Raw genomic sequence first — 26104 nt, forward strand, 5'->3', positions numbered from 1 at the left:
AGTTACAAAACAAATAGATGATATGAAATTACTTTCCAAAAGGCATCTGCTCTAACTGACTAACTGTTCACCAACAATCATAAAACAGGTGTAAGACTTGGTAAGGTAAACACTTTTTTCCATGAGGCGTCTGTGGAAAACAGAATGTGTATGGTTGGTAAACACCATTGACCCGGAGGAGATCATTTTATAAAATGGGAGCATTTCTGGGAAAGTATGTTGAGTAGACCTAACAAATCATATCAAAATGTCAAGTGGTGTGTTTTTTTAATCTGGAGACTAACTATTTCTGTTGATCACCATCAAAGGAATGGCTGGATACGGTTTGTGACTTTCCACAAATAGTCTGATACTTGAAAAACATTCACTTGCAGTCTGGCAAATCAACCTACGTGAGCGCTCTACAACAGAGGCTCTGGTAAGTGGCTCTGTCTAGTCGTTCCCAAGTCATAGGAAAATACAGATCAACCTACACAAGAGTCAAGGGCAGGATTAAAGCAAGACAATGCCAGGCCGGGGGAAGAATAGAGATGTGTACCAAGAAGGGGGGGATCGATCTGAATGGGAAAAATTCTTGCAACCAACAGTCTGAGGAAAGTGGTGCTCAAGGACAGTCGTATTGAAAAGACTGAATGTCACTAACACGAAATCGAAAACACCCAAGAAGATTTCTAAATACCTCACTGGAAAAGGTTGTGGCAGAACATAAGCATCTAAACACCTGAAGTATATGGAAGACTATCTCAAAAGGTTTGTACATTCCTGACCGATGTGTAATCGCAGCGATAACACTTTCAACCTCTACGGCCCACACATCCCTCTAACAACGTGGCCAAAAGTATGTGAACACGCCTTCAAACGAGTTGATTCTGCTATTTCAGCCACACGTCTAGGAGCAACAACGGCCCAGCTGCGAAATGGTTGACCCACACAAGCTTACAGAACGGGACCGCCGAGTGCTGAAGCGTGTAAAAATACTCGGTCCCCGGTTGCAACACTTGCCTAGACACACACACACACACACAATATAGCTTCCTGCCTGTCACCTAGACAACACACAGAGAGATATACTTTTGGCCATGTAGTGTATATGATAACAAATCATCTCTAAAGCACATAGAAATACCATTAGATGCCTAATAGTAGCCCTAGGCACTTCGGAGGCAAGAACATAATGTGCACGTACACATAAACACAATGATATAGCATACCGTGCATTTCGAGTGGAGGCTGCTGAGGGGAGAACGGCTCATAATGCCCGGAACGGAGCTAATGGTATGGCAGCAAACACCTGGAAACCATGTTTGATGTATTTTGATAGCATTCCACAAAAGTCATTACCACGAGCCCGTTCTCCCCAATTAAGGGGCCACCAACCTCCTGTGGTGCATTCACTCCATAGATGTACAATTGAAGTGATGAAGAGAAGCCACTCAAGTCAAGCTCCTCAATGGGAAGGAGGCGGCCTCAATAAAGCACCCTGGAGATGTCTAGCCTCTACGGCTTCCTGTTTGCATTTCAGTTTATGTATAGCCGAGGTAGATAAACCTCCGGAACCCACGCTGTTACAGTAAAATTATTTTTACACTGTGCATGTTCTAGTTCACAACCATTGCTTGAGGGGCCGAATGAGTGGGGGAGATCATGGAGAAAAGGCTAAAGGGAGAGAGAGGGAAAGAAGGGCAAGCGAGTTGGACAGTTCACATCTGCAGGCCATACACAGATGATCATAAGGCCCTTCTATGCAAATAAAAACAAACACGTGTCACCCTGCGCCCAGCTACAAGCAGCCAGGCGAGACCTTGGCCCAAATTGGAAAGGGTAAGAGCACACCAGAGAGATGGACACGGACTCCCTGTCCAAAAACAACCCCTTACCCCCTCCCCAGTAGGGCTACTCTTTAGATGTTCTGAAGGTCCCGATACACTGTAGGTGTCCTGTAAGCAATAGGTGCTGGGCTTCCAATGGGCTTAGGAAAGCTTCTGCCTTTTTGCTTGCACCATTCAGGTTCCTTCCGATCTGCTATCACTGAAGGGGTAGTCGTCAGGACTTGTTTATAGACCAGGCTAGAGCAGGTCACAGGAATGTACTACTAAGTGTAACTAAAGGTCTAAATAGCAGCACCAAGCTACAAACAAACCCAATTAAGGTTGTCTGGAGGTCATTAGTGCTGTGTACATGTTTAACTCAGAGTTTACGAGGTTCACAGTGTCTCATCACAATGTCCCACGGGGGAGGAACTTGAGAAAGAAATATGAAAGGAGGGTGGGGGAGAAGGTTTTTGAAGGGCACTCGCCCTGAGAAAACCAGGTTGGCCAGACAGACCAAGGTTCCAGTTACCAAAAATCCAAAACAACCCAAACTCTATGAGGTACTTCGATGCTTACTCCCTTTGTTAGGAGAAACCTGAAGCATTTGCCAATTTGCTTTTCTTGACATGCACTACGACCTCTGCCCTCTCTGGGGGTCACGGTCAGTTTCTCTTCTCCCGGTCGTGCCGGGGTTATCCGGTGTGTGAAACCCGTGCATTCGCACTCCCATGACGGCAAACAGGGAAAACAATGGGAACACTTAACAGCATTCCGACCCAAAGGAGGACTTGCGTGAACTATGTGGCCTCAGGGTGGTTTAGAGGGTGTCTTTAGACAACCCTTGTTCCACCGGCAGTCTGGAGCCGTTTACTTACAGCAAACAGACTACAGCAGACCTACAGCATGGTTCTCAAAGCAGTTAAATGAGTACTGTAGCAAATTATCAAAATAATATTCAGAAGCCTCTCCATCAAGATACTCTCAATAACCCAGTCTTCTTTTAAAACCAGGGAATTAAGAGTTAGCCTACATCTGAGGATGTATCAAAAGTTAACAGGCTAAATTACTGATTCTGCTTTGTTTAAAATAATCTGGATTTGACTTCTTGCATATACACAGATACTGCTTGGCTAATGTTCTTAATCCTTGTTTACTGGTAGGTAAATGTTTCTATATAGTGCCTTGTCCACATTTTGTTGTTACAAAGTGGGATTAAAATTGATTTCATTGACAAAATACTCTGACAAAGTGGTATAACATTTTAAACATGTACATTTATTTTTTAAATAACAATAAATATTGATTAGATAAGTATTCAACCCCCTGACATGTTAGTATCACATTTGGCAGCTATTACAGATGTGAGACTTTCTGGGTAAATCAAAGCTTTGCACACCTGGATTGTACAATAGACGCACATTATTATTTTAAAAAAATCTTCAAGCTCTGTCAAGTTGGTTGTTGAGCATTGCCAGCCATTTTCAAGTCCTGCCATAGATTTTCAAGCCAATTTAGGTCAAAACTGTAACTAGGCCACTCGGGAACATTCAATGTTATCTTAGTAAGCAACTTCAGTGTATAGGTTATTGCCCTGCTGAAAGGTGAATTTGTCTCCCATTGTCTCTAGGAAAACATGATGCATCACTATGCTTAAAAATATGAAGTAGTATTCAGTGATGTGTTGGATTTTCCCCAAACATAACTTTGTAAGGACATAAAGTTCCCTTCTTTGCCACATTTATTGCAGTTTTACTTTAGTGCCTTATTGCAAACAGAATGCATGTTTTGGAATATGTTTATTCAGTACAGGTTTACTTCTATTCACTCTGTCAATTAAGTTAGTATGGTGGCTACAGTGTTATCGATCAATCCTCAGTGTTCTCCTTTCATAGCCATTAAACTCTAAACTGCTGTAAAGTCACCATTGGCCTCTGAAACCCCTCAGCGGTTTCCTTCCTCTCCGGCAACTGAGGACACCTGTACTGTATCTTTGTAGTGACTGTGTGCAGTGGTGTGAAAAGTACCCAATTATCTTACTTGTGTTACAGTACAAATATCTCAATAGAAAACTACTCAAGTAAAAGTCATACAGTAAAATGCTACTTGAGTAAAAGTTTTTAAAAAATGGTTTTAAATATACTTAAGTATCAAAGTAAAAAAATGTATTTCTTAAATTAAGCAAAACAGATGGCCCCATTTTCTTGTTTTTACATTTTTATTTACAAATAACCAGTTGCACACTCCAACACCAGACATCACTTTCAAATTAAGCATGTGTGTTTAGTGAGTCCGCCACATCAGAGGCAGTAGGGATGACCAGGGGTGTTCTCGTGATAAGTTCTTGAATTGGACCATGTTCCTGTCCTGCTAAGCATTCAAAATGGGTACTTATGGGTGTCAGGGAAAATGTATGGAGTAAAAAATATTTGTTTATTTAGGAATGTAGTGAAGTAAAAAAGTTGTCAAAAATATAAAAGAGTAAAGTACAGATACTCTAAAAAACAACTTTAGTACATTCAAGTATTCACACTGACTGGGTATATTGATACACCATCCAAAGAGTAATTAATAACTTCACCCCATGCTCAAAGGGATATTCAATGTCTACTTTTTTTCCATCCATCTACTAATAGGTTTAGATTATATTTGAATCTCCATTAGCGACAGCTAGTCTTACTGAGTTCAAACACAAAGAAATATACGTTAGACAAAATACCTTACAATTTACAAACATTTAAAACAATATGCAATGTGCACGCATCTATCAGTTACACATACAGTGGGGCAAAAAAGTATTGTTAGCCACCAATTGTGCAAGTTTTCCCACTTAAAAAGCTGAGAGAGGCCTGTAATTTTCATCATAGGTACACTTCAACTATGACAGACAAAATTAGAAAAAAAATCCAGAAAATCACATTGTAGGATTTTTTATGAATTTATTTGCAAATTATGGTGGAAAATAAGTATTTGGTCAATAACAAAAGTTTCTCAATACATTGTTATATACCCTTTGTTGGCAATGACAGAGGTCAAACGTTTTCTGTAAGTCTTCAAGGTTTTCACACACTGTTGCTGGTATTTTGGCCCATTCCTCCATGCAGATCTCCTCTAGAGCAGTGATGTTTTGGGGCTGTTGCTGGGCAAGACGGAGTCTTTATTGAATTATTGAATTGTATTGTTGTATGTTTGAATACTGTAATTTATTGATTGTTGCTGCCTTCTTGGCCAGGCTTCCCTTGATAGACTCAATGTGCTTTTCCTGGTTTTACACACACACACACACACACACACGAAAGTTTGGGGTCACTTAGAAATGTCCTTGTTTTTTTTTAAAGAAAAGCACATTTTTGTCCATTAAAACTACATCAAATTTATCAGAAATACAGTGTAGACATTGTTAATGTTGTAAATTACTATTGTACCTGGAAACGGCAGATTTTTAATGGAATATCTATAGGCATTCAGAGGCCCATTATCAGCAAACTTCACTACTGTGTTCCAATGGCACGTTGTGTTAGCTAATTCAAGTTTATCATTTTAAAAGGCTAATTGACCATTAGAAAATCTTTTTGCAATTATGTTAGCACACCTGAAAACTGTTGTGCTAATTAAAGAAGCAATACAACTGGCCTTCTTAAGACTAGTTGAGTATCTGGAGCATCAGCATTTGTGGGTTCGATTTACAGGCTCAAAATGGCCAGAAACAAAGACCTTTCTTCTGAAACTCGTCAGTCTATTCTTGTTCTGAGAAATGAGGGCTATTCCATTCGATAAACTGCCAAGAAACTGAAGATCTCGTACAGTGTACTACTCTCTTCACAGAACAGCGCAAACTGGCTCTAAACAGAATAGGAAGAGTGGGAGGCCCCGGGGCACAACTGAGCAAGAGGACAAATACATTAGTGTCTAGTTTGAGAAACAAATGCCTCAAGTCCTCAACTGGCAGCTTCATTAAATAGTACCTGCAAAACACCAGTCTCAACGTCAACAGTGAAGAGGCGATCCCGGGATGCTGGCCTTCTATGCAGAGTTCCTCTGTCCAGTGTCTGTTCTTTTGCCCATCTAAATCTTTTCTTTTATTGGCCAGTCTGATATGGATTTTTCTTTGCAACTCAGTTGGCTTCTAAACAGCTTCTACCCCCAAGCCACAAGACTCCTGAACAACTCATCAAATGGCTACCCAGACTATTTGCAGTGCCCCCCCCCCCCCCCACCTTTTACACCGCTGCTACTCTCTGTTGTCATCTATGCATAGTCACTTTAATAACTCTACCTACATGTACATACAACCTCAACTAACCGGTGCCCCCGCACATTGACCCTGTATCGGTACCCCCCTGTATATAGTCTCGCTATTGTTATTTTACTGCTGCCCTTTAATTACTTGTTACTTTTATCTCTTATTCTTATCCATATTTTTTGGAAACTGCATTTTTGGTTAGGGGCTCGTAAGTAAGCAATTCACTGTAAGGTCTACGTTGTATTCGGCGCATGTGAATAATACAATTTGATTACTTATGTAATATCCGTTATTTAGCTTTTTTTTTATACATTTGTAAAAAATAAAAAATAAAAAAACATTTTGCTTTGTCAAGATGGAGTATTGTGTGTAGATTGATGAGGGGAAAAACAACTTAAGATTTTAGAATAAGGCTGTAACATAACAAAATGTGGAAAAAGTCAAGGGGTCTGAATACTTTCCGAATGCACTGTACATACGAAGTGGTTAAAACAGTATGTAAACATTAAAGTGACTGGTGTTGTATGACTATGCACATAGGGCAGCAGCCTCTAAGGTGTATGGCAGAGTAACCGGATGGAGGCCGGCTAGTGATGACTATTTAACAGTCTGATGGCCTTGAGATAGAAACTGAAAAACCGCTTCTCTGTGCCAGCTTTGATGCACCTGCACTGACCTCACCTTCGGGATGATATGAACAGGCCGTGGCTCGCGTGGCTGAGGTCTTTGATGACCTTCTTGTGACACCGGGTGCTGTAGGTTTCCTGGAGGGCAGGCAGTGTGCCCCTGGTGATGAGTTGGGCAGGCCGCACAACCCTGAGGTTGCAGACAGTGCAGTTGCCGTACCAGGTGATACAGCCTGACAGGATGTGCTCAGCGGTGCATCGGTAAAAGTTTGTGAGGGTCTTAGGGGCCAAGCCACATTTCTTCAGCTTCCTGACGTTGAAGAGGTGCTGTTGCGCCGCCTTCACCACACCATCTGTGTGGGTGGACCATTTCATATGGTCAGTAATGTGTATGGCGAGGAAATTTAAGCTTTTCACCTTCTCCACTGTGGATGTGGGTGTGCTCCCTCTGCAGTCTCCTGAAGTGCACAATCAGCTCCTCCGATTTGTTGACGTTGAAGGAGAGGGTTATTTTCCTGGCACCACTATGCCAGGGCCTCACTTCCTCCCTACCCTTACCACCGTCAAAAAAAGTCCAGGATCCAGATGCAGAGGTTCAGTCCCAGGGTCTTTACCTTAGTGAAAAGCTTGGAGGGCTCAACGGTGAGCTGTAGTCAATGAACAGCATTATCACGTAGGTGTTCCTTTTGTCCAGGTGGGAAAGGGCAATGTAGAGTGCAAGAGAGATTGCGTCATCTGTGGATCTGTTGGTGCGTTATGCAAATTGGAGTGGGGCCAGGGTTTCTGGGATGATGGTGTTGATGTGAGCCATGACCAGCCTTTTCAAAGCATGGTTAGAAACGTTACCACGGGGGCGGTAGTCATTTAGACAGGTTACCTTGGTGTTCTTAGGCACAGGGACAATGGTGGTTTACTTGAAACATGTAGGTATTACAGATTGGGTCAGAGAGAGATTGAAAATGTCAGTGAAGATGCTCCGAATATGCATCCTGGTAATCCGTCTGGCCCTCCGGTCTTGTGAACGTTAACCTGTTTATAGGTCTTACTCATATCGGCTATGGAGAGCGTGATTATACAGTCGTCCGCAACAGCTGGTGCACTCACGCATGGTTCAGTGTTGCTTGCCTTGAAGCAAGCATAAAAAAGGCATTTAGCCCTTCTGGTAGGCTCACGTCACTGGGCAGCTCTCAGCTGGGTTTCCCTTTGTAATCCATGATAGTTTTCAAGCCCTGCCACATCTGACGAGCATCAGAGCCAATGTAGAAGGAGTCAATGTTAGTCCTGTATTGAGACTTTGCCTGTTTGATGGTTCCAAGGGCGTAGCGGTATATCTTATAAGCGTCCGGATTAGTGTCCTGCTCCTTGAAAGCGGCAGCTCTAGCCTTTAGCTCAGTGCGGATGTTGCCTGTAATCCATGGCTTCTGGTTGGAATATGTATGCATGTATGGTCACTGCGGGGACAACATCATCGATACACTTATTAATGAAGCCGGTGACTGATATGTTAAACTTCCTGTTTGAGTTTTTGCTTGTCAACAGGAAGCGGGAGGAGAGTTAAGGTCCAATTTGCCAAATAAGGGTGGGGGAGAGATTTGTATGAGTCTCTGGATGTGGAGTAAACGAGATCTAAAGTTTTTATCCCTCTAGATGCACAGGTGACATGCTGGAAGAAAGAGGTAAAAATGGATTTCAGTTTTCTTGCATTAAAATCACCTGCCACTAGGAGCACCACCTCTTGATGATTATTTTCTTGTTTGCTTATGGCCCTATGCAGATTGTTGAATGCAGTGCCAGTATTGGCTTGTGGTGGTAAATAGACAGCTACACAAAAAATGTATGAACTCTTGGTAAATAGTATGGTCTACAGTTTATCAGAGATTGCAGAACAGCTGTTGTTAATAAAGGAGACAAGCCACCACCACTGATCTTACTGGACTTTGCCGTTCTGTCCCGCCGATGCATAGAAAAAACAGACAGCTTTATATTATCCATGTCCTTGTTCAGCCATGACTCCTAGAAGCATAGTCTATATCCCGTTGATAGAATAGTCTTGAGCAGAGCTCGTCCAATTTATTCTCTAACGACTGCACATTCGCCAATAGAACAGAGGGTAGAGGCGATTTATTTATTCGTAGTCTCACCAGGGTGTCCGTGCGCCAGCCTATATAGAGCAGTCTTCACCTTCTACAAGTGTCAGGGATCAACGCCAGGTCCAGGATAATGAATGTCTTTCGCCTCCAACTCAGTGAAGTAGAAGTCCTCGTCCAAATCGAGGTTAGTGTTAGCCGTTCTGATGGTCCAGAAGCTCTTTTCAGTCATTAAAACGATGGTGGAAACATTATGTACAAAAAAAGTTAAGTTCAGCTTTCAAAAAATACCCAAAATAGTACAATTGGTCTGGAGCCCATAAAACGGCCGTCATTACACTTTTATTATGTAATTTCCAACTCCCTCTGGGCAAGAAATGTTGGTAAACTCTCCAACCTTTAAAAAACAGTCAGGTGTCAGTCACTCATCAAAACACTTCTGCCAGAAGAGAGGGGGGAAAAGGGGACAGCCATGACAGCACAGGTGAGAGTCACATTCAGAAGCACTATTACGAAAGCGCACCTCCCACCCACATAAAAGAAGCCATGAGAAACATTCCCTTTCAAACCTGGTGAGAGAGGCATCCTGAAAGGGCCTTGCATTCCTTCCACCTGTGAGCGCCCTCACCACACAAAGGAGCCCCCGCCAGACCAAAGACATCAAAGCTCCCACAGAGCAACTGTTCAAAGCTACATACAAATCTCCCTGTGGGCCAGACAAAAAGGAGAGAGTGCACAGGGGTTGGCTATGTGTAGGGATTAGTGTAACAGGAGTCAGAAAACATGTGTTTTCTGAAGCTTGTTTTCTTTGTACAGTTACTCATGGCTTTACCGGTGTACAACTGGACTACTGGTATTAACAAGGTGAAAATGTAAGGGGTTAAAAAAATTACAGCACAAAGGGGCTTGCTAGCCGCAGTCGCTAAAAACATACAAAGTGTGTTATGTTTCCACTGCAATAGTTTAGGTCCCTTATGATGCAGTTACTCCGGTAGCAATGAAGTGACGATAATATTCAATCAACATGATTACTTGTCTTTTGATGAGGGTTCCCAAAATGACCAAACAGCAGATTACAGTTTCCAGTCAACAGTTATCTGACTGACTACCTTGTTACCAGGGTTACAGGTTGTTTACTGAGAGAATTAATCATGCTTGGAGACCGGACCGCATCTCATCATTCAGTTCCCCCATATCATGCGTAGAGAAATATCTACCCAAAACTAGGGTAATTGAATGAATGTGAATACCTGATTGGTTGAACATCTAAATTGACGTTCCTTTTTATTTACCTGCCAAAGAATAAACACGTCCAAAGAGAAACGGTTTGCCGCAACAGACGGAATGTATGCGTTCGATGCTAATCTAGCTCTAGGAGCGAACAGAGCTTCTTGGATGATCTTTCATCAACAGGAATTCACCACAATGATGGGCCCCATTTGTCAAGCAACAAACACTTAAAAAGACATAATAGCATAATAGCGGCGCAATGACTGGAAGTCTATGGGTAACGCTGGTTAGTACTGGCTCGTTAAAACTACCTGTAACCTCACCCAAAATATCCCTTTAAAACCGGTTATGGCTGCATCCCTTTGTTCTCAATTTCCACCTGAAGAAATCTAACTGCCTGTAGCTCAGCCCCAGAGGCAAGGATATGCATATTCTTGGTATCATTTGAATGGAAACATTCTGAAGTTTGTGGAAATGTTAATTGAATGTAGGAGAATATAACACAGTAGATCTGGTGGAAGAAAAGAGAAAGAAAGAGCATACGTTTTCTGTTTTTTATTGTTGTAGTATCATCTTTCAAATGTACTAGAATCGCCACACAGTCAGATAGGATGCTGGATATAATTTTGATGGATAACACAGGAGGGCAACTGTAGGTGTGCAAAGTTTCAGATTGATAACTTCAGGAATGGGTGAGCTACATGACATTTAGCATGAAGTCACTCAGGTGTCCCACACAAGTTGCCCAAATGTACCCAAGTGGCCGAATTGGTGAAATGACCTATAACTATATACAGCAGTGCAAATAACTATATACAACACATCAAAAAGCAATTCTAACACACACACGCACACACACACAACAACAAAAATGTTTACAAAAATAAATATAGAAAAAAAATAAATGAATAAACAAAAAAATAAACAGTACACCCCTTGGAAATCCTCGTCACAGTATTTTGCTGCCTGTGCCCTGTCCCATAGCAGTCTCTTTCTGATGTAAAGCAGAGGCAAACTGAACAAGTGGTGCATTTCATGCGACACAGAACACAACGACGCCTCCATGCTGTGCCCTTTTGGCCCTGAGGCAGTCATGCCTGCAGTAATGAACTGTGGCATATGAACACCATTGGGGGGCACAGGTAGAGTGGGCAGCTTGGCACCGGGGCCTCCCAGTCGGAGTCGCTATCACTGTGAAAGAAAACATAAAAAAAATATTTGTATTGTATGAGCCTTTTATCATCACATAAAATAAACAGATATGTATTGATTGTATAGAGCAGAGGGAACGGTCACTAAGGTGTTCCATTCAACTCCGACCATTGTTTATATATATATATACAGTGCCTTGCGAAAGTATTCGGCCCCCTTGAACTTTGCGACCTTTTGCCACATTTCAGGCTTCAAACATAAAGATATAAAACTGTATTTTTTGTGAAGAATCAACAACAAGTGGGACACAATCATGAAGTGGAACGACATTTATTGGATATTTCAAACTTTAACAAATCAAAATCTGAAAAATTGGGCGTGCAAAATTATTCATCCCCCTTAAGTTAATACTTTGTAGCGCCACCTTTTGCTGCGATTACAGCTGTAAGTCGCTTGGGGTATGTCTCTATCAGTTTTGCACATCGAGAGACTGACATTTTTTCCCATTCCTCCTTGCAAAACAGCTCGAGCTCAGTGAGGTTGGATGGAGAGCATTTGTGAACAGCAGTTTTCAGTTCTTTCCACAGATTCTCGATTGGATTCAGGTCTGGACTTTGACTTGGCCATTCTAACACCTGGATATGTTTATTTTTGAACCATTCCATTGTAGATTTTGCTTTATGTTTTGGATCATTGTCTTGTTGGAAGACAAATCTCCGTCCCAGTCTCAGGTCTTTAGGTCTTTTGACTCCATCAGGTTTTCTTCCAGAATGGTCCTGTATTTGGCTCCATCCATCTTCCCATCAATTTTAACCATCTTCCCTGTCCCTGCTGAAGAAAAGCAGGCCCAAACCATGATGCTGCCACCACCATGTTTGACAGTGGGGATGGTGTGTTCAGGGTGATGAGCTGTGTTGCTTTTACGCCAAACATAACGTCTTGCATTGTTGCCAAAAAGTTCAATTTTGGTTTCATCTGACCAGAGCACCTTCTTCCACATGTTTGGTGTGTCTCCCAGGTGGCTTGTGGCAAACTTTAAACAACACTTTTTATGGATATCTTTAAGAAATGGCTTTCTTCTTGCCACTCTTCCATAAAGGCCAGATTTGTGCAATATACGACTGATTGTTGTCCTATGGACAGAGTCTCCCACCTCAGCTGTAGATCTCTGCAGTTCATCCAGAGTGATCATGGGCCTCTTGGCTGCATCTCTGATCAGTCTTCTCCTTGTATGAGCTGAAAGTTTAGAGGAACGGCCAGGTCTTGGTAGATTTGCAGTGGTCTGATACTCCTTCCATTTCAATATTATCGCTTGCACAGTGCTCCTTGGGATGTTTAAAGCTTGGGAAATATTTTTGTATCCAAATCCGGCTTTAAACTTCTTCACAACAGTATCTCGGACCTGCCTGGCGTGTTCCTTGTTCTTCATGATGCTCTCTGCGCTTTTAACGGACCTCTGAGACTATCACAGTGCAGGTGCATTTATACGGAGACTTGATTACACACAGGTGGATTGTATTTATCATAATTAGTCATTTAGGCCAACATTGGATCATTCAGAGATCCTCACTGAACTTCTGGAGAGAGTTTGCTGCACTGAAAGTAAAGGGGCTGAATAATTTTGCACGCCCAATTTTTCAGTTTTTGATTTGTTAAAAAAAGTTTGAAATATCCAATAAATGTCGTTCCACTTCATGATTGTGTCCCACTTGTTGTTGATTCTTCACAAAAAAATACAGTTTTATATCTTTATGTTTGAAGCCTGAAATGTGGCAAAAGGTCGCAAAGTTCAAGGGGGCCGAATACTTTCGCAAGGCACTGTATGTAATATATATATATATATATATATATATATATATATATATATATATATATATATATATATATATATATATATATATATATATATATATATATATATATATATATATATATATATATATATATATATATATTATATATACACACACACACAAAAACAAACTACACATTTCATTGCAAAAATATATATATATATTTTTTTATATTTCATAAAACGGCATTAGCACTTACCCATCCAGAAGTACGTCCGGTCCTTGCAGAAACAGCTCCTCAGTTCGTTTGAATCATAACACTCCAAGATTCCTCAAAAAACAAAATCTGTCTCACTTTCACTTTTACTTTAGAGTTTGACTTCACTTTGTATTCATGATGTATTCGCCAGGATATCTTCAATGAAATCGTTGAAACTACAACTTTCCAAAATACAGCTGCACGTAAAAAGCCTTACAGCAACTGCTCTGATCGTCAAGGCAAAAATGGAGTTCCCTGCGCGTGCGATTACAACCAAGGAATTGTGGTCCAACCCCAAACCATTACATACTGGCGTTTACCTCAGCTCATTGGCTATCTACCCAGCTAGATTTCAAGAAGATCAGTGGTCATTGGGCAGAAATAGTCAATCAATGAAGCTTCGCTAAAATTATTGGTGCGTCAGGTAGTCATTTAATCGCTGTCTTCAAAATCAGTTCACTTCGGTCAATTCTCCCCGCAAAAAAAACAATGACCTTTGACTGTGTTGCAAACATCCAGAGGAATGCACTGAAACCCACCATGACTATATAAACGATTGTTTACAGGGGCGAAACACGCCGAAAGCTCCGTAAAAAATTGATAGAGATGGAATTCACGGCACAAATAGTTTACAAAATGTTTAGATTTAGGCTATAAAAATTGATTTTATCAAAGAAAACGGCACTTCATTTGATCAATGGGATACTCAGGAAGAGAAATAAGAGCAAGATATCAGAATGTAAGTCATAATTTTACCTTCAGATGTGAATGTCTAGAAACTGTCATGGCGGAAAATGTTTCTGTTCTTGATTGCTCTTCTCAAACAAAAGCATGGGATTTGTTCTCTGTAATAGCTATTTTAAATTGGAAAACGTAGTTTGATTACCAAGATTCTAATCTTTTGAAGGGTGTAAGACACTTGCATTTTCAAGAATGTTTCAAACTAAAAATACGAAATTGTATTTTTAGTTGTCACTGAAATTTCCACTGATGTTGGTCCCTGTACGGGGATCGCAGCCATAACAGGTCCCTTTAACTACTGTAATGCCTCTCTTTGTGCTCAGTGGCAGTACATACAGTTGAAGTCGGAGGTTTACATACACCTTAGCCAAATACACTTACTCAGTTTTTACAATTCCTGACATTTTTAGGGTCAGTTAGCATCACCACTGATTTTAAGAATGTGAAATGTCAGAATAGTAGTGAATGATTTATTTCAACTTTTATTTCTTTAAATCACATTCCCAGTGGGTGAGAAGTTTACATACACTCAATTAGTAGTTGGTAACATTGCCTTTAAAACGTTTAACTTGGGTCAAACGTGTCGGGTAGCCTTCCACAATAAATTGGGTGAATTTTTGCCCATTCCTCCTGACAGAGCTGGTGTAACTGAGTCAGGCTGGTAGGCCTCCTTGCTCGCAAACACTTTTCAGTTCTGACCACAAATGTTCTATAGGATTGAGGTCAGGGCTTTGTGATGGCCACGCCAATACCTTGACTTTGTTGTCCTTAAAACATTTTGCCACAACTTTGGAAGTATGCTTGGGGTCATTGTCCATTTGGAAGACCCATGTGACCAAGCTTTAACTTCCTGACTGATGTCTTGAGATGTTACTTCAATATATCCACATAATTTTTCTCCCTCATGATGCCATCTATTTTGTGAAGTGCACCAGTCCCTCCTGCAGCAAAGCAACCCCACAACATGATGCTGTCACCTCCGTGCTTCACGGTTGGGATGGTGTTCTTTGGCTTGCAAGCCTCCCCCTTTTTCCTCCAAACATAACGATGGTCATTATGGCCAAACAGTTCTATTTGTATTTCATCAGACCAGAGGACATTTCTTCAAAAAGTGCGATCTTTGTCCCCATGTGCAGTTGCAAACCGTAGTGTGAGTTTATGCCGGTTTTGGAGCAGCCTTTCAGGTTATGTCAATATAGGACTCGTTTTTACTGTGGATATAGAAACTTTTGTACCCGTTTCCTCCAGCATCTTCACAAGGTCATTTGCTGTTGTTCTGGGATTCATCTCTAGGAGACAGAACACGTCTCATTCCTGAGCGGTATGACGGCTGCGTGGTCCCATGGTGGTTATACTTGCGTACTATTGCTTGTACAGATGAACGTGGTACCTTTAGGCCTTTGGAAATTGCTCCCAAGGATGATCCAAACTTGTGTAGGTCTACAATTTATTTTCCCATGATGTCAAGCAAAGAGGCACTGAGGTCGAAGGTAGGCCTTGAAATACATCCACAGGTACACCTCCAATAGGCTAATTGACATCATTTGAGTCAGAAGCTTCTAAAGCCATGACATAATTTTCTGGAATTTTCCAAGCTGTTTAACTTAGTGTATGTAAACTTCTAACCCACTGGAATTGTGATACAGTGGATTATATTGAAATAATCTGTCTGTAAACAATTGTAGTAAAAATTACTTGTGGCGTGCACAAAGTAGATGTCCTAACCAACTTTCCAAAACTATAGTTTGCAAACAAGAAATTTGTGGAGTGGTTGAAAAACAAGTTTTAATGACTCCAACCTAAGTGTAGGTTAGGTTGGATGACTCCAACCCAGATGACTCCAACCCAGTTAGGTTTAATGACTCCAACCCAACCTAACTTCCAACTTCAACTGTACATCACAATGTTTAAATATTTTTTATCTAGGAAAGTCAGTTAAGAACAAAATCTGATTTACAATGAAAGTGGAATTACGTTTTTTTTTAAATTCCAAAACATGCATCCTGTCAGCCAAAGCAATTAACTTTTTGTCCTGAATACAAATCTGAATGCAAATCCAATACAACACATTACTGAGTACTACACTCCATATTTTCAAGCATAGTGGGGAGTTTTTCAGGATAAAAAAGAAACGGAATGGTGCTAAACACAAGCAAAATCCTAGAGGAAAACCTGGTTCAGTCTGCTTTCCACCAGACACTAGGAGATGAATTCACCTTTCAGCAGGACAATAACTTAAAAAAAAAAAGGCCAAATCTACATTGGCGTTGCTTACCAAGAAGACAGTGAATGTCCTGGAGTGGTAGAGATTCAGTTTGGACTTGAATCTACTTGAAAATCTATAGCAAGACCTGAAAATGGTTGCCTAGCAATGATCAACAACCAATGACAGAGCTTGAATTTTGAAAACAATACATGGGTAAATGTTGCACAATCCAGTTGTGGAAAGCTCTTAGAACTCACCCAGAAAGACCCACAGCTGTAATCGGTACCAAATGTGCTCCTACAAATGATTAACTCAGGGGTGTAAACACTTCTGTATTTAACTTTCAATACAATTTCAAAAATGTCTAAAAACCTATTTTCACTGTCATTATGGGGTAGTGTGTGTATATCAATGAGAAAAAAATTAACGTAATCAATTTAGTTTGTGAGTTACAATGAGCTGCATGAGGCAAGTTCGACCCAAAATAGTGAGTTGGTGTGACTGAGTTAAGTGTGTGCGCGTGCATGCATGCATCCCAACTACAGTGCCTTCATGGAAGACCGAGGACTTTTGACCAGTGATTTATTTAATGAGAGAAAGTATTCCTTCCACTGCAGATCTAAGGCTGATCTGTGAGGAGCCAGAGCTCAGATAAATGTTTTCCATGTTCGCCATTTCCACTGTCCCTGCTACTTACCAGCTGATATTCCAGACAGATCTGCTCAATTCAAAAGGCCCAATCGAACAGCCAACTCATATACTCTTTCCCTTATTCTTATGGCCCTCTCCCTTACCCTAGTTTTACCCCCTCTCTCACTCTCCCTCCTCCTAACCCCTCTTATCTCTCCAGAGTCTTGTATTTTGACAAATGTCACCTAGTAAAAATTCCTGCTTGCCACTGGTCCCTGAAAGTCACACAGCTGCGCTGGATAGGAAGCGGATTCCCCATATGCTGGATTGCCAGATTTACCAGAAGAATCCCTTCAGAAAATTAGCAGCCCCTATAGGGAGAAACTCAACACGGCCAAAATTGAATGCTCAACCGGCAAGTTCAACAGCAGACAATGTTTTTCTCCATCTGGAGAGACTGCGAATATCCTTGAATTTAACATACCCTACCCTGACTGTGGTAGAGTAACTGCAGACTGACGAGAGTGCTTGTGCAAGCTCTTTCAGTGATTCAGGATTGTCTGCCGTCCTCCCTGGCAGAGATAAGGAAAAGCTCATTCAGTCAGCCAGACCCTCGGATTAAGAGGCCAATTCGCAGGCTGTCACTCAAGCATGGCAGTCAGTGGCTTGTCAAAAGAAAGGACAAAGGTCCTTAAATGGGAAAATCGTGTTTTATTTCTCAACAGGGCAGAATGAAAAGTGGAGAGAACATTTGCTCAGATTGGTTTCTCAATCAAGCACAATTTAAACCCTATTTTTCATAATCATGAGGAAATGAGAAAGTATTGTGAGAACCCATAATATCCACATCTAGTAAATGTCACAAGACGAGCAAATGACTGCATCAGAAGATGCCGTATAGTGTCTATGACCATAATGGCTTTTCTAAAACACCACTAGTCACGTGGTGCCACAGAAAGCACTCAAACTATCAAAAACATCCAGTGAGATTCACGTTTATGTGGTCGCCTTAATGTTATGACAGATGGAGAAGCAATGGAAGAGACCTAGAAAGATGGTGGGACTGGACATTTTGCAGAAGAATGCATACTCTTTCAGGGCAGCTGAAGTGCACCCAACCACTAACAAACATGACCAACTAACTTTTTCTTAGCGGTCCAAATGTATATATAAAAAAAGTAACAGTCAGCCTTGAGGTATGCCTCACCAGTTTCTCTTTGTAGACCATTTGTCTGAGCCACTTGAAGTCCAGCGGTTTGAAGGCGGAGAAGACGAATAGCGAGTCCTTTTCGTAGCGCTCAGGCTTCTGAATGGCCCCCTCAGGGTAGGTGATGCGCATGGTGGTCTTGGTGCCCACGTCCTTGCCGAAACCAGTCACAGGAGCCTCGTTCAACCTGCGGTTAGAGAAGAAATGCTATGGGGTGAATACATTGTGTGTTGACATCACAACAATCTGCGGTTGGCACCCAGGCTACCAAACTAACCCCAAGTCCATTAAAGTCTACCCAGTGTCAGAGTTCAAAAGGAGGAACTGACATTCAGCAGAACTATCATCTTTACCCTCTTAACTGGCATCATGTTGCCCTTCAGTTGGAAGTAGACTCACCTCACCACAATGTCGTAATCATCTATGCGCGAGCCCAAAGACTTGTTGGCCAGGATACCACCATTGCCCACAATAATGCATCTTTTACAACCAAGACTGGAAGAGAAGAACATCTGAGGGGTTAAAAACTGTGTGTGCAAGCGAGTGCGCTACTTAATTCCCATGGCAATTACCTGTCAAGGACTTCACCCAAGCCATAGTTCTTTGTTGCAGTTAGAATACTGTCTATGATTCTTTCTGCAAAATTAAACGGGAGAGAAAAAGACAGTTTAGATATCAACTACAGTTCATTGTTGTTGCTAGGTCACAGACAAAACCCCTCATGAAAAGGATTAATAGCTCCTCTTTAATAACAAACTGTCGAGGACTTCAACACCCAGAAAACAATGTAGCAAGCTAGGTGGTCCTTGGGAGAAGGTCTGGAGGAGAAAATGTTCCTAACCGTTTATTAAAATTACAGATAAGGATAAGCCACGGGCCCGGGGACAGTAACATTGGAAAACCATCAGCCCTTTCAGGAAGGATGAATCCGGGTGAAACGCTGCCCATAAAACCACTCAGTGAGGAATGCCGTTTTCAAACAAGCGCATTCTCCCGGTTGAAGTGTGCTGTGCTAGGGCTCTCTCAGTGTGGACACGGAGCTGGGTCTGGTGGTGTGAGATACGGGGATGTTTAGCCATAGCGTGCATTCCTGCCATGTTCCAGAGGGTATTCTGGCGGAGTCATGACTCTGGTGTTTAAGACACATTTGTCTTCGCTCCCCCACCCCCACACAGCCCACTAGCACCTCTTGACTCTTTCCTCCTCATATTAGTCATAGGTCTACCATAGATCGGGAGATGTATATCTAGGTTGTGTGTCCAATTTATCCAACAAGGTAATATCCAAATGAATCACTCGCTTGTATAATCACATTTCAGTTGCGTGCTGGATCCATTTGTTCAACAACTGATATGAAATGTCATTAGGCTCAACCACAACCCCATGTAGGCGTCTCAGTTGCTTCTTGCAAGAGTAATGTAAGTAGGCCTACAGCTTTATCCCCTCTAACGAGCCTCGTGATTAAACAGCACAAAATGAGCAGTGGCCCATTGTTTGGACGCGGCGTCGAAGTCTGGCATCAAGCATCACTCCAGTCAGCATAAACAGAGGACCAGACCACACCCGACTCAATAGGGTGAAATCAACCCCCCGCCCCCAAAAAATTGGGACAGGTTTCTCGAAGAGAGACATTGCGCTAATTGTTATGAGCACCCAGGATAAACACTTCAGCCAAGTATGTCTAGGCGGCAGCTCAGATAAATGGCCGTCGTCTTGAAGTACACTTTTCTGGCAAGGAAAATCTTCAGCTGAAATGTGGAGGAGGGGTTGGAGGTGTCACTGAACATGATCTCAACGTTCTGCTACAGCGTGCTGCTTACACAAGGTAAAGGGAGACAAGTGAGACTGGTCAGTCGAACATGAAGAAATACATGCAAACATACAATGCTTATTGAATCATTAGGGATTTCCAAAGAGCATAACTGCACCCAGGCCAGACATATCTAAACTTTATAATATAGCTACAGTGGGGCAAAAACGTATTTAGTCAGCCACCAATTGTGCAAGTTCTCCCACTTAAAAAGATGAGGCCTGTAATTTTCATCATAAGTACACTTCAACTATGACAGACAAAATGAGAAAAGAAAATCCAGAAAATCACATTGTAGGATTTTTAATGAATTTATTTGCAAATTGTGGTGGAAAATAAGTATTTGGTCAATAACAAAACTTTCTCAATACTTTGTTATATACCCTTTGTTGGCAATGACAGAGGTCAAACGTTTTCTGTATGTCTTCACACAGTCTGTGCCTGTATTTAGTTTATGCTAGTGAAGGCCGAGAATCCACTCTCATATAGGTATGTGGTTGCAAAGGGCATCAGTGTCTTACCAGTGCAATTTTCCACAGCAGGGTACTCTGAGCGCAGCCCAATCCAGGAATCTGGCAGTGGCTTCTGATTACATTTCCACAGAACCGCTTGTTACAATTTCAATGAGGCTCTTTTGTTCAGATATCGATAAGTGGACTGGAGGCAGGGCATGAAAGAGATAACAAATCCAGTTGTTTGCTTGTGTCATCCTTTTCAGGAAAGTACCTGCATAATTTCACACCAAACTCAGGTGCTTCGCTATATCACATTTGACATTGTCCTTAAGCTTGAGTTCATTTGCACACAAAAACATCATACAATGATGGGAAGACCTGTGTGTTGTCCTTCTTAACGCAGACAGAGAAGAGCTCCAACTTCTTAATCATAGCCTCAATTTTGATTCAGATCATTCAGCTGAGAAAAAACATCACCCAGATAGGCCAGTCGTGTGAGAAACTCATCATCATGCAAGCAGTCAGACAAGTGAAAATGGTCAGTAAAGAAAACTTTAAGCTTGTCTCCCAATTCAAAAATATGTGTTAATACTTTGCCCTTTGATAACCAGCGCACTTCTGTAGGTTGTAAAAGCATTACATGGTCACTGCTCATATCATTCCATCGTGCAGAAAATGCACGAGAGTTCAGGGGCCTTGCTCTAACAAAGTTAACCATTTTCACTGTAGTGTCCAAAATGTCTTTCAAGCTGTCAGGCATTCCCTTGGCAGCAAGAGCCTCTCGGTGGACGCTGCAGTGTACCCAAGTGGCGTCGGGAGCAACTGCTTGCACCTGCGTTACCACTCCACTATGTCACCCTGTCATGGCTTTTGCGCCATCAGTACAGATACCAACATGAGCAGTAGCTACATTTGGCTATATACGGACCGTTAGTGGAATTCCCGCGAGGGAGTAATGGTTAATGTGATTGGATGTTAATTATTTGACTAGGCTACCTGTATTTGACATTGTGTTATTATTTCACTAAACACTAGCTGGTTCAATTTTATTTTTGGCAGTGAAACGAGGCTACTCAGGAGAGAGAAAAAATATATAAATGAACTGTTTGAAAATGTGATTAAAAATATATTTTACATGTGAATCACATTTTTATTTGGTGTACCCCCGACGGCATTGCGCGTACCCCCCAGTTTGGGAATACCTGGTTTAGGCAATCCAAAAGCTTATACCAATATATAGGTCCAGATGTCAAAAAGGTCTGTGTGAAAAAACGGCCCCCCCCATGCTTGCTTATAGTATGATGGAGAGGCCAGAAACCACATGAAGGATGGAGGTTTCCCCCGTGTTTCTAAGTCTAGCAAACAAGGCTGCTTGGCCGCAAAAAAAAGTACAAATAAACTTTTATTTTCAAGGTTTCTATTTTTTTGCTCCTAATTTGGAATCCTTTGTGGAGTTCTATTCAAGGTCCACACGTATCACCTCTCCACATGAATACAGCTAAAAGGGAAACCCCACTGCAGTCACAAACCGTGGAGAAAACAGAAACCAGGTGTAGCGCATTTGCCTTTGAAAACCAGCATGCGAGTGTGGGGTAGAGGGCTCTTGCCAGAGCACAAAGGTAACATTCAGTGTACCTTTACATGCACTTCGCTCCTAAGTGTTGGAAATTGAATGATAGAGTAGCCTGAAATCATGCTCCATCTTATCTTCCCAATTCCGATCGCATGATGTGCTCATGTTTGATTCGTAAAATGCATAGATTCTTGACGGACCCGTCAGTGAGCTACCTAAACCCGTATTGAGATGTGACTAGGTGGAATTTTGCTTTCTGGAATGCTATTAAGTCCGGAGGTTCTGGGCGGCACTAGAAAGTTGGCTGTCAGAAATACTACAATGTAAACCTACTTTTAAACCGTCTGTCTGCATATTTCAAGACATGGCATATGGGGGTGTAGTGAGATACCCGATGGATTTGACAATTCTCTTCAAATGTTTTTTTTTAATACTAAAACTGAGGAAATTAATCCGCCATCAATTACAATGGATAAATCTAAGGATTAATTATTTAAATTTTTAAAGTGCGTGGGCTACGGAGAGTAATAAAATGGTGCAGTTTCAGACCATGTGGCGGAAAGTGATTCGGGCGCTGGTGATGGAGGTGTGTGCTAGCAGGTCTGGGCAGGTGTGATGTAGTTGTTGTCGTTTGTAATGTTTATAAAATAAAATCTGACAATTTTTTTTTATTAATAAATAAAACAGGAGTCCCCATTCAAGTCAATGATGGCATAATGGGTGGACTGGCAGCCATTACGAGTGTACCCATAGAAGCAAAGCTATGTTGAGACAACGGGATTCTAATATCCTATAACTCTTTTCAACAATGGGACCGGCTATGCAAGTTAGCAACGGCGCTGGTCTCAGATTTGTGACGACGTTGTCTTAACCTGTATATGTTCGACCTATGAGCAAATTAGGAAGTCAAATATGTGCTATGATTTGTTGATTCAACTCACATTACAAAAAAAGTACATTCCATTGCATGAGCCACATCCGTTAACGTCATTTGAATGAACATTCTACATTTAAATGGAAATTACTACATCACAATACCAGCCAGACATTGGGATTGTACCCATGAGTATGCCAGTCAAATTGTCAGGGTTAGAGGTTCCAAGCCTGTTCTATTCACTCTATTTCTATGTGTGCTGCTCCTGCATTTTGGTCATTCAGTCAGCTGTTCGATATCATTTTTTATTTTAAATCTAATTTTATTTTCATGACGTTCTTCATCCATAACAGTTGGTTATTGTGCCAGCCTTACTGCGTCACAATTGAGGAAAGATGGGTGTTGAAGTTGAAGAAAAAGCCATAGAAGTTTGTAGAAGTTCAGAGAAACTGAAGTGTTGTCTCACTGTCTAGATGTTGCCGTAGCAAGAAACGTCCTGTAATATCCAAGCATCCCATTCTCACCCTCTACCCAACCCAGGCAATGGCAGTGTGTGTAACCATCAGAGAGCATGACAGGAGAAGCGTGAGATCGACCCAAGTAGGCCAGGGGGGATGTTCTGCCAGCTCTATCACAAAGCGTGAAGATGCACTAACTGGCCCGTGGTGATAAGGATGGTAGAGCTCTGGCACCATCTTCTCTTTAGCTTACCTATCAAGCACAAATCATCATCTATACACAGTTCCAAAACCACCATGACAAGTTAATGACACACCCATTGCCATCAATGAGATACATGGAATAATCAAATCTGTCTAATGCTAGATGCACAATTTGTCTTACCTTGTGTTTTGAATCCAAATGGAGGCAAGTAATTGCGGACTTTGGCCAGCCGCTTGAAGTTCCGGTCGAGAAACATGGGAGCTGGCTTCATGAACCTGTGAGAAGAACAGTAGAAAGAAGAGAAGGAGGGATTACTGTAAAACTTCAATAAATAGCCTGGCATTTTAAATCGCTGAAGAAAAACAGCACATAGAGACGGGCTCCTATTTGAGCCAAGCTCAAATAAAAGACCATCTTTATTCGAGGTTTCAGGCTTTTTTTTTTTTTTAAACAAACAAGTATTTGGAGTTTTGGTGAAGAGACCACAGGTACAATATCAGTCTTTCAGAGCGCTTGGAGGAGGGCGCTCGGTTACTAATTTTAGTTTCCTATTGAACATACTAATTTCCGTATTAAATATTATAGTTTATTTACATTTTAGAGTACCTGAAGTTTGAATAGAAACTTTGTTTGACTTGTTTGGATGAAGTTTAGCAGTAGCTTTTTGGACTCCTTTGTCTGCATGTTGAACGAGTGGATTACAGAAATCGATGGCGCCAACTAAACTGACTTTTTGGTATATAAAGGATTTTATCTAACAAAACAACCATTCATGTTGTAGCTGGGACTCTTGGGATTGCAAACAGAGGAAGATCTTCAAAAGTAAGTGATTTATTTAAAATCGCTATTTGTAATTTTGTTAAGCCTGTGCTGGTTAAAAAAAATATGTTGATGTGGGGCGCTGTCCTCAGACAATCGCATGGTATGTTTTTGCGGTAAAGCCTCTTTGAAATCTGACAAAGCAGTAAGATTAACAGGAATTTAAGCTTTTAAATGATATAAGACACTTGTGTGTTCATGAATGTTTAATATTATGATTATTTATTTGAACTGCGCGCCCTCCAATTTCACCGGCGTCCCGCTAATGATGCATACAGCTTTTGTTCAATAAAATGTTGAAAAGACTATCGCACTAGTTATTGTGACCCCATATGACCTGTATAAACATTATAAACAACAAATCCATCACAGATCAGACGTGCAGACTAGGCTGCAGACTATCATACACACCTGATTTTGCGCTTCAGCACCATGGAGAGCCCGAGAAGAAAAAAAAAGAATAGGGACGGGGACGCAACAGCTAGCAACAATGACAGAATAAAAAATATATATGTTTAAAGCACATGACCGTGGGAATATCAGAGCTGTGTTCATTGTAACCTCGTAAATAATTATTTGAAAATGTGTTTATTTGCTGAAACGTGTGCTCGGCTATTAAAAAGGGCAGGCGGCCATTTGAGACTGCATTTAATTGAAGTCAAATAATATAAAACTTGTAAAACAGTTTGTCTGTCAACTCATGAGAAGTCCAGCATGAGTCAATTTAACCAAAATATGCCTACTGTGTTGCGATGTCCTCTCATTTCTAGATGCAGAGTTCAACAGCGAGCCCTTTCCTGCGCCAGATATTTAGTGAGAGATTCACCATAGATCGATTGCGGTGTTCATCAAGTTGAATTGAGACTTGCCAATGAGCAACAGAGTTTACCTGATAACCCAATACACAGGTGAGTGAGTTATCAAGCAGAGTACGTGGGTCTGGGGGTGGACAACCCTGATGGCTCTCTGGACACTAACTTAGAAGTTGACAGTTTCTTTCTAAAAGTGTTTCTTCCACCCTAAGAAGCCCATGGCCCCCACTTAACTCTACCGTGACCCTGGGGCTCTGGTGTTAATTCCTCGCCAGGAGTTAAAGACACTGGGCCGTAAGAGGAGACGCTTGTTCCACTCATCAATCTAACCGCGTCATCCCACTTTTCCACTCCCCCCATTCACCGAACCCATCCCGTTCACACAGGGTGCAAAATGGGTTGACTCAAGGAAGAGAGGAAAATAGAGAACAAGTCTGCTACATGTACTCTTATCGACAATGTTTCTTCCCAGGAAAGGCCGAAACCATTCTTGACACAGTCTGGGTATACATTTCCTGACGATGTATTGATGTCAGTGTCATCTGTCCCAGACGATTTGGGAAGGGATGTTGAGGAAATTAAAGTAGGCAGTGTTGATTGGTAATGTTTGCAGAAACAGCCGGCACACGAACAAAGTGCTCCTACGCCAACCACTATTTGATAAAGCACTCCCTCTCAAATAAAAAAAGAGCCACTTCCCCTGGTCAGGCCTCAGACCCGGGCTGTACGTGCTGCTTCTGGAAGTGTGGCCGGACGATGGATGTCTGTTTTTATGACCCTCTGTCTCGCTGGGGAGAGCACCAGGGTCCTCGTTTAACAAGCCTGCGCCTCCAACGCTCCGCTTTTACAGCTCGCACTTAAGGTACTCACAACACGCTCGCAGATTGGGGTTTAAACAAGGGTTCTAGGACAGTTTATACTGGTTCTAGGACAGTTTATATGTCATAAGTGATTCTTGTGGAGAAATTCTTTGTATGATTAGTAGCTCTTTTGAAAAATGTGGTTGTGGTAGAAAAGTCATCAGATTAGATTTAATGATAGATTTTGATTTAGTGATTCTTGTCACAAAAATGTGTATGGATAAACATGACATGCTATACTATATTGTAAGCCCAT

The 26104-nt window shown here is 41.6% G+C and overlaps 1 protein-coding gene and 1 long non-coding RNA gene across 10 annotated transcripts in view; both read right to left on the reverse strand.

Annotated features, from left to right (window-relative positions):
* LOC110530111 (CMP-N-acetylneuraminate-beta-1,4-galactoside alpha-2,3-sialyltransferase) overlaps positions 1 to 26104 on the reverse strand; it is an 85166-nt gene that overhangs the window by 16595 nt on the left and 42467 nt on the right. For all 9 annotated transcript variants that reach the window (XM_021612933.2, XM_021612932.2, XM_021612931.2 and 6 more), the window contains 4 exons: positions 23538 to 23632; positions 18555 to 18618; positions 18382 to 18477; positions 17983 to 18169 (listed from right to left, as the gene is read on the reverse strand). In XM_021612933.2, the coding sequence (XP_021468608.1) occupies positions 17983 to 18169; positions 18382 to 18477; positions 18555 to 18618; positions 23538 to 23632 (442 nt within the window). The remainder of the gene's footprint in view (positions 1 to 17982; positions 18170 to 18381; positions 18478 to 18554; positions 18619 to 23537; positions 23633 to 26104) is intronic.
* Positions 10553 to 13884, reverse strand: LOC118965526. The gene is made up of 2 exons (XR_005052901.1): positions 13199 to 13884; positions 10553 to 11185 (listed from the first exon to the last, which is right to left on the reverse strand). It is a non-coding gene; the product is annotated as an uncharacterized LOC118965526 (long non-coding RNA).

Source organism: Oncorhynchus mykiss, chromosome 8 (assembly GCF_013265735.2).
Source record: "Oncorhynchus mykiss isolate Arlee chromosome 8, USDA_OmykA_1.1, whole genome shotgun sequence".
Lineage (NCBI taxonomy): Eukaryota > Metazoa > Chordata > Actinopteri > Salmoniformes > Salmonidae > Oncorhynchus > Oncorhynchus mykiss.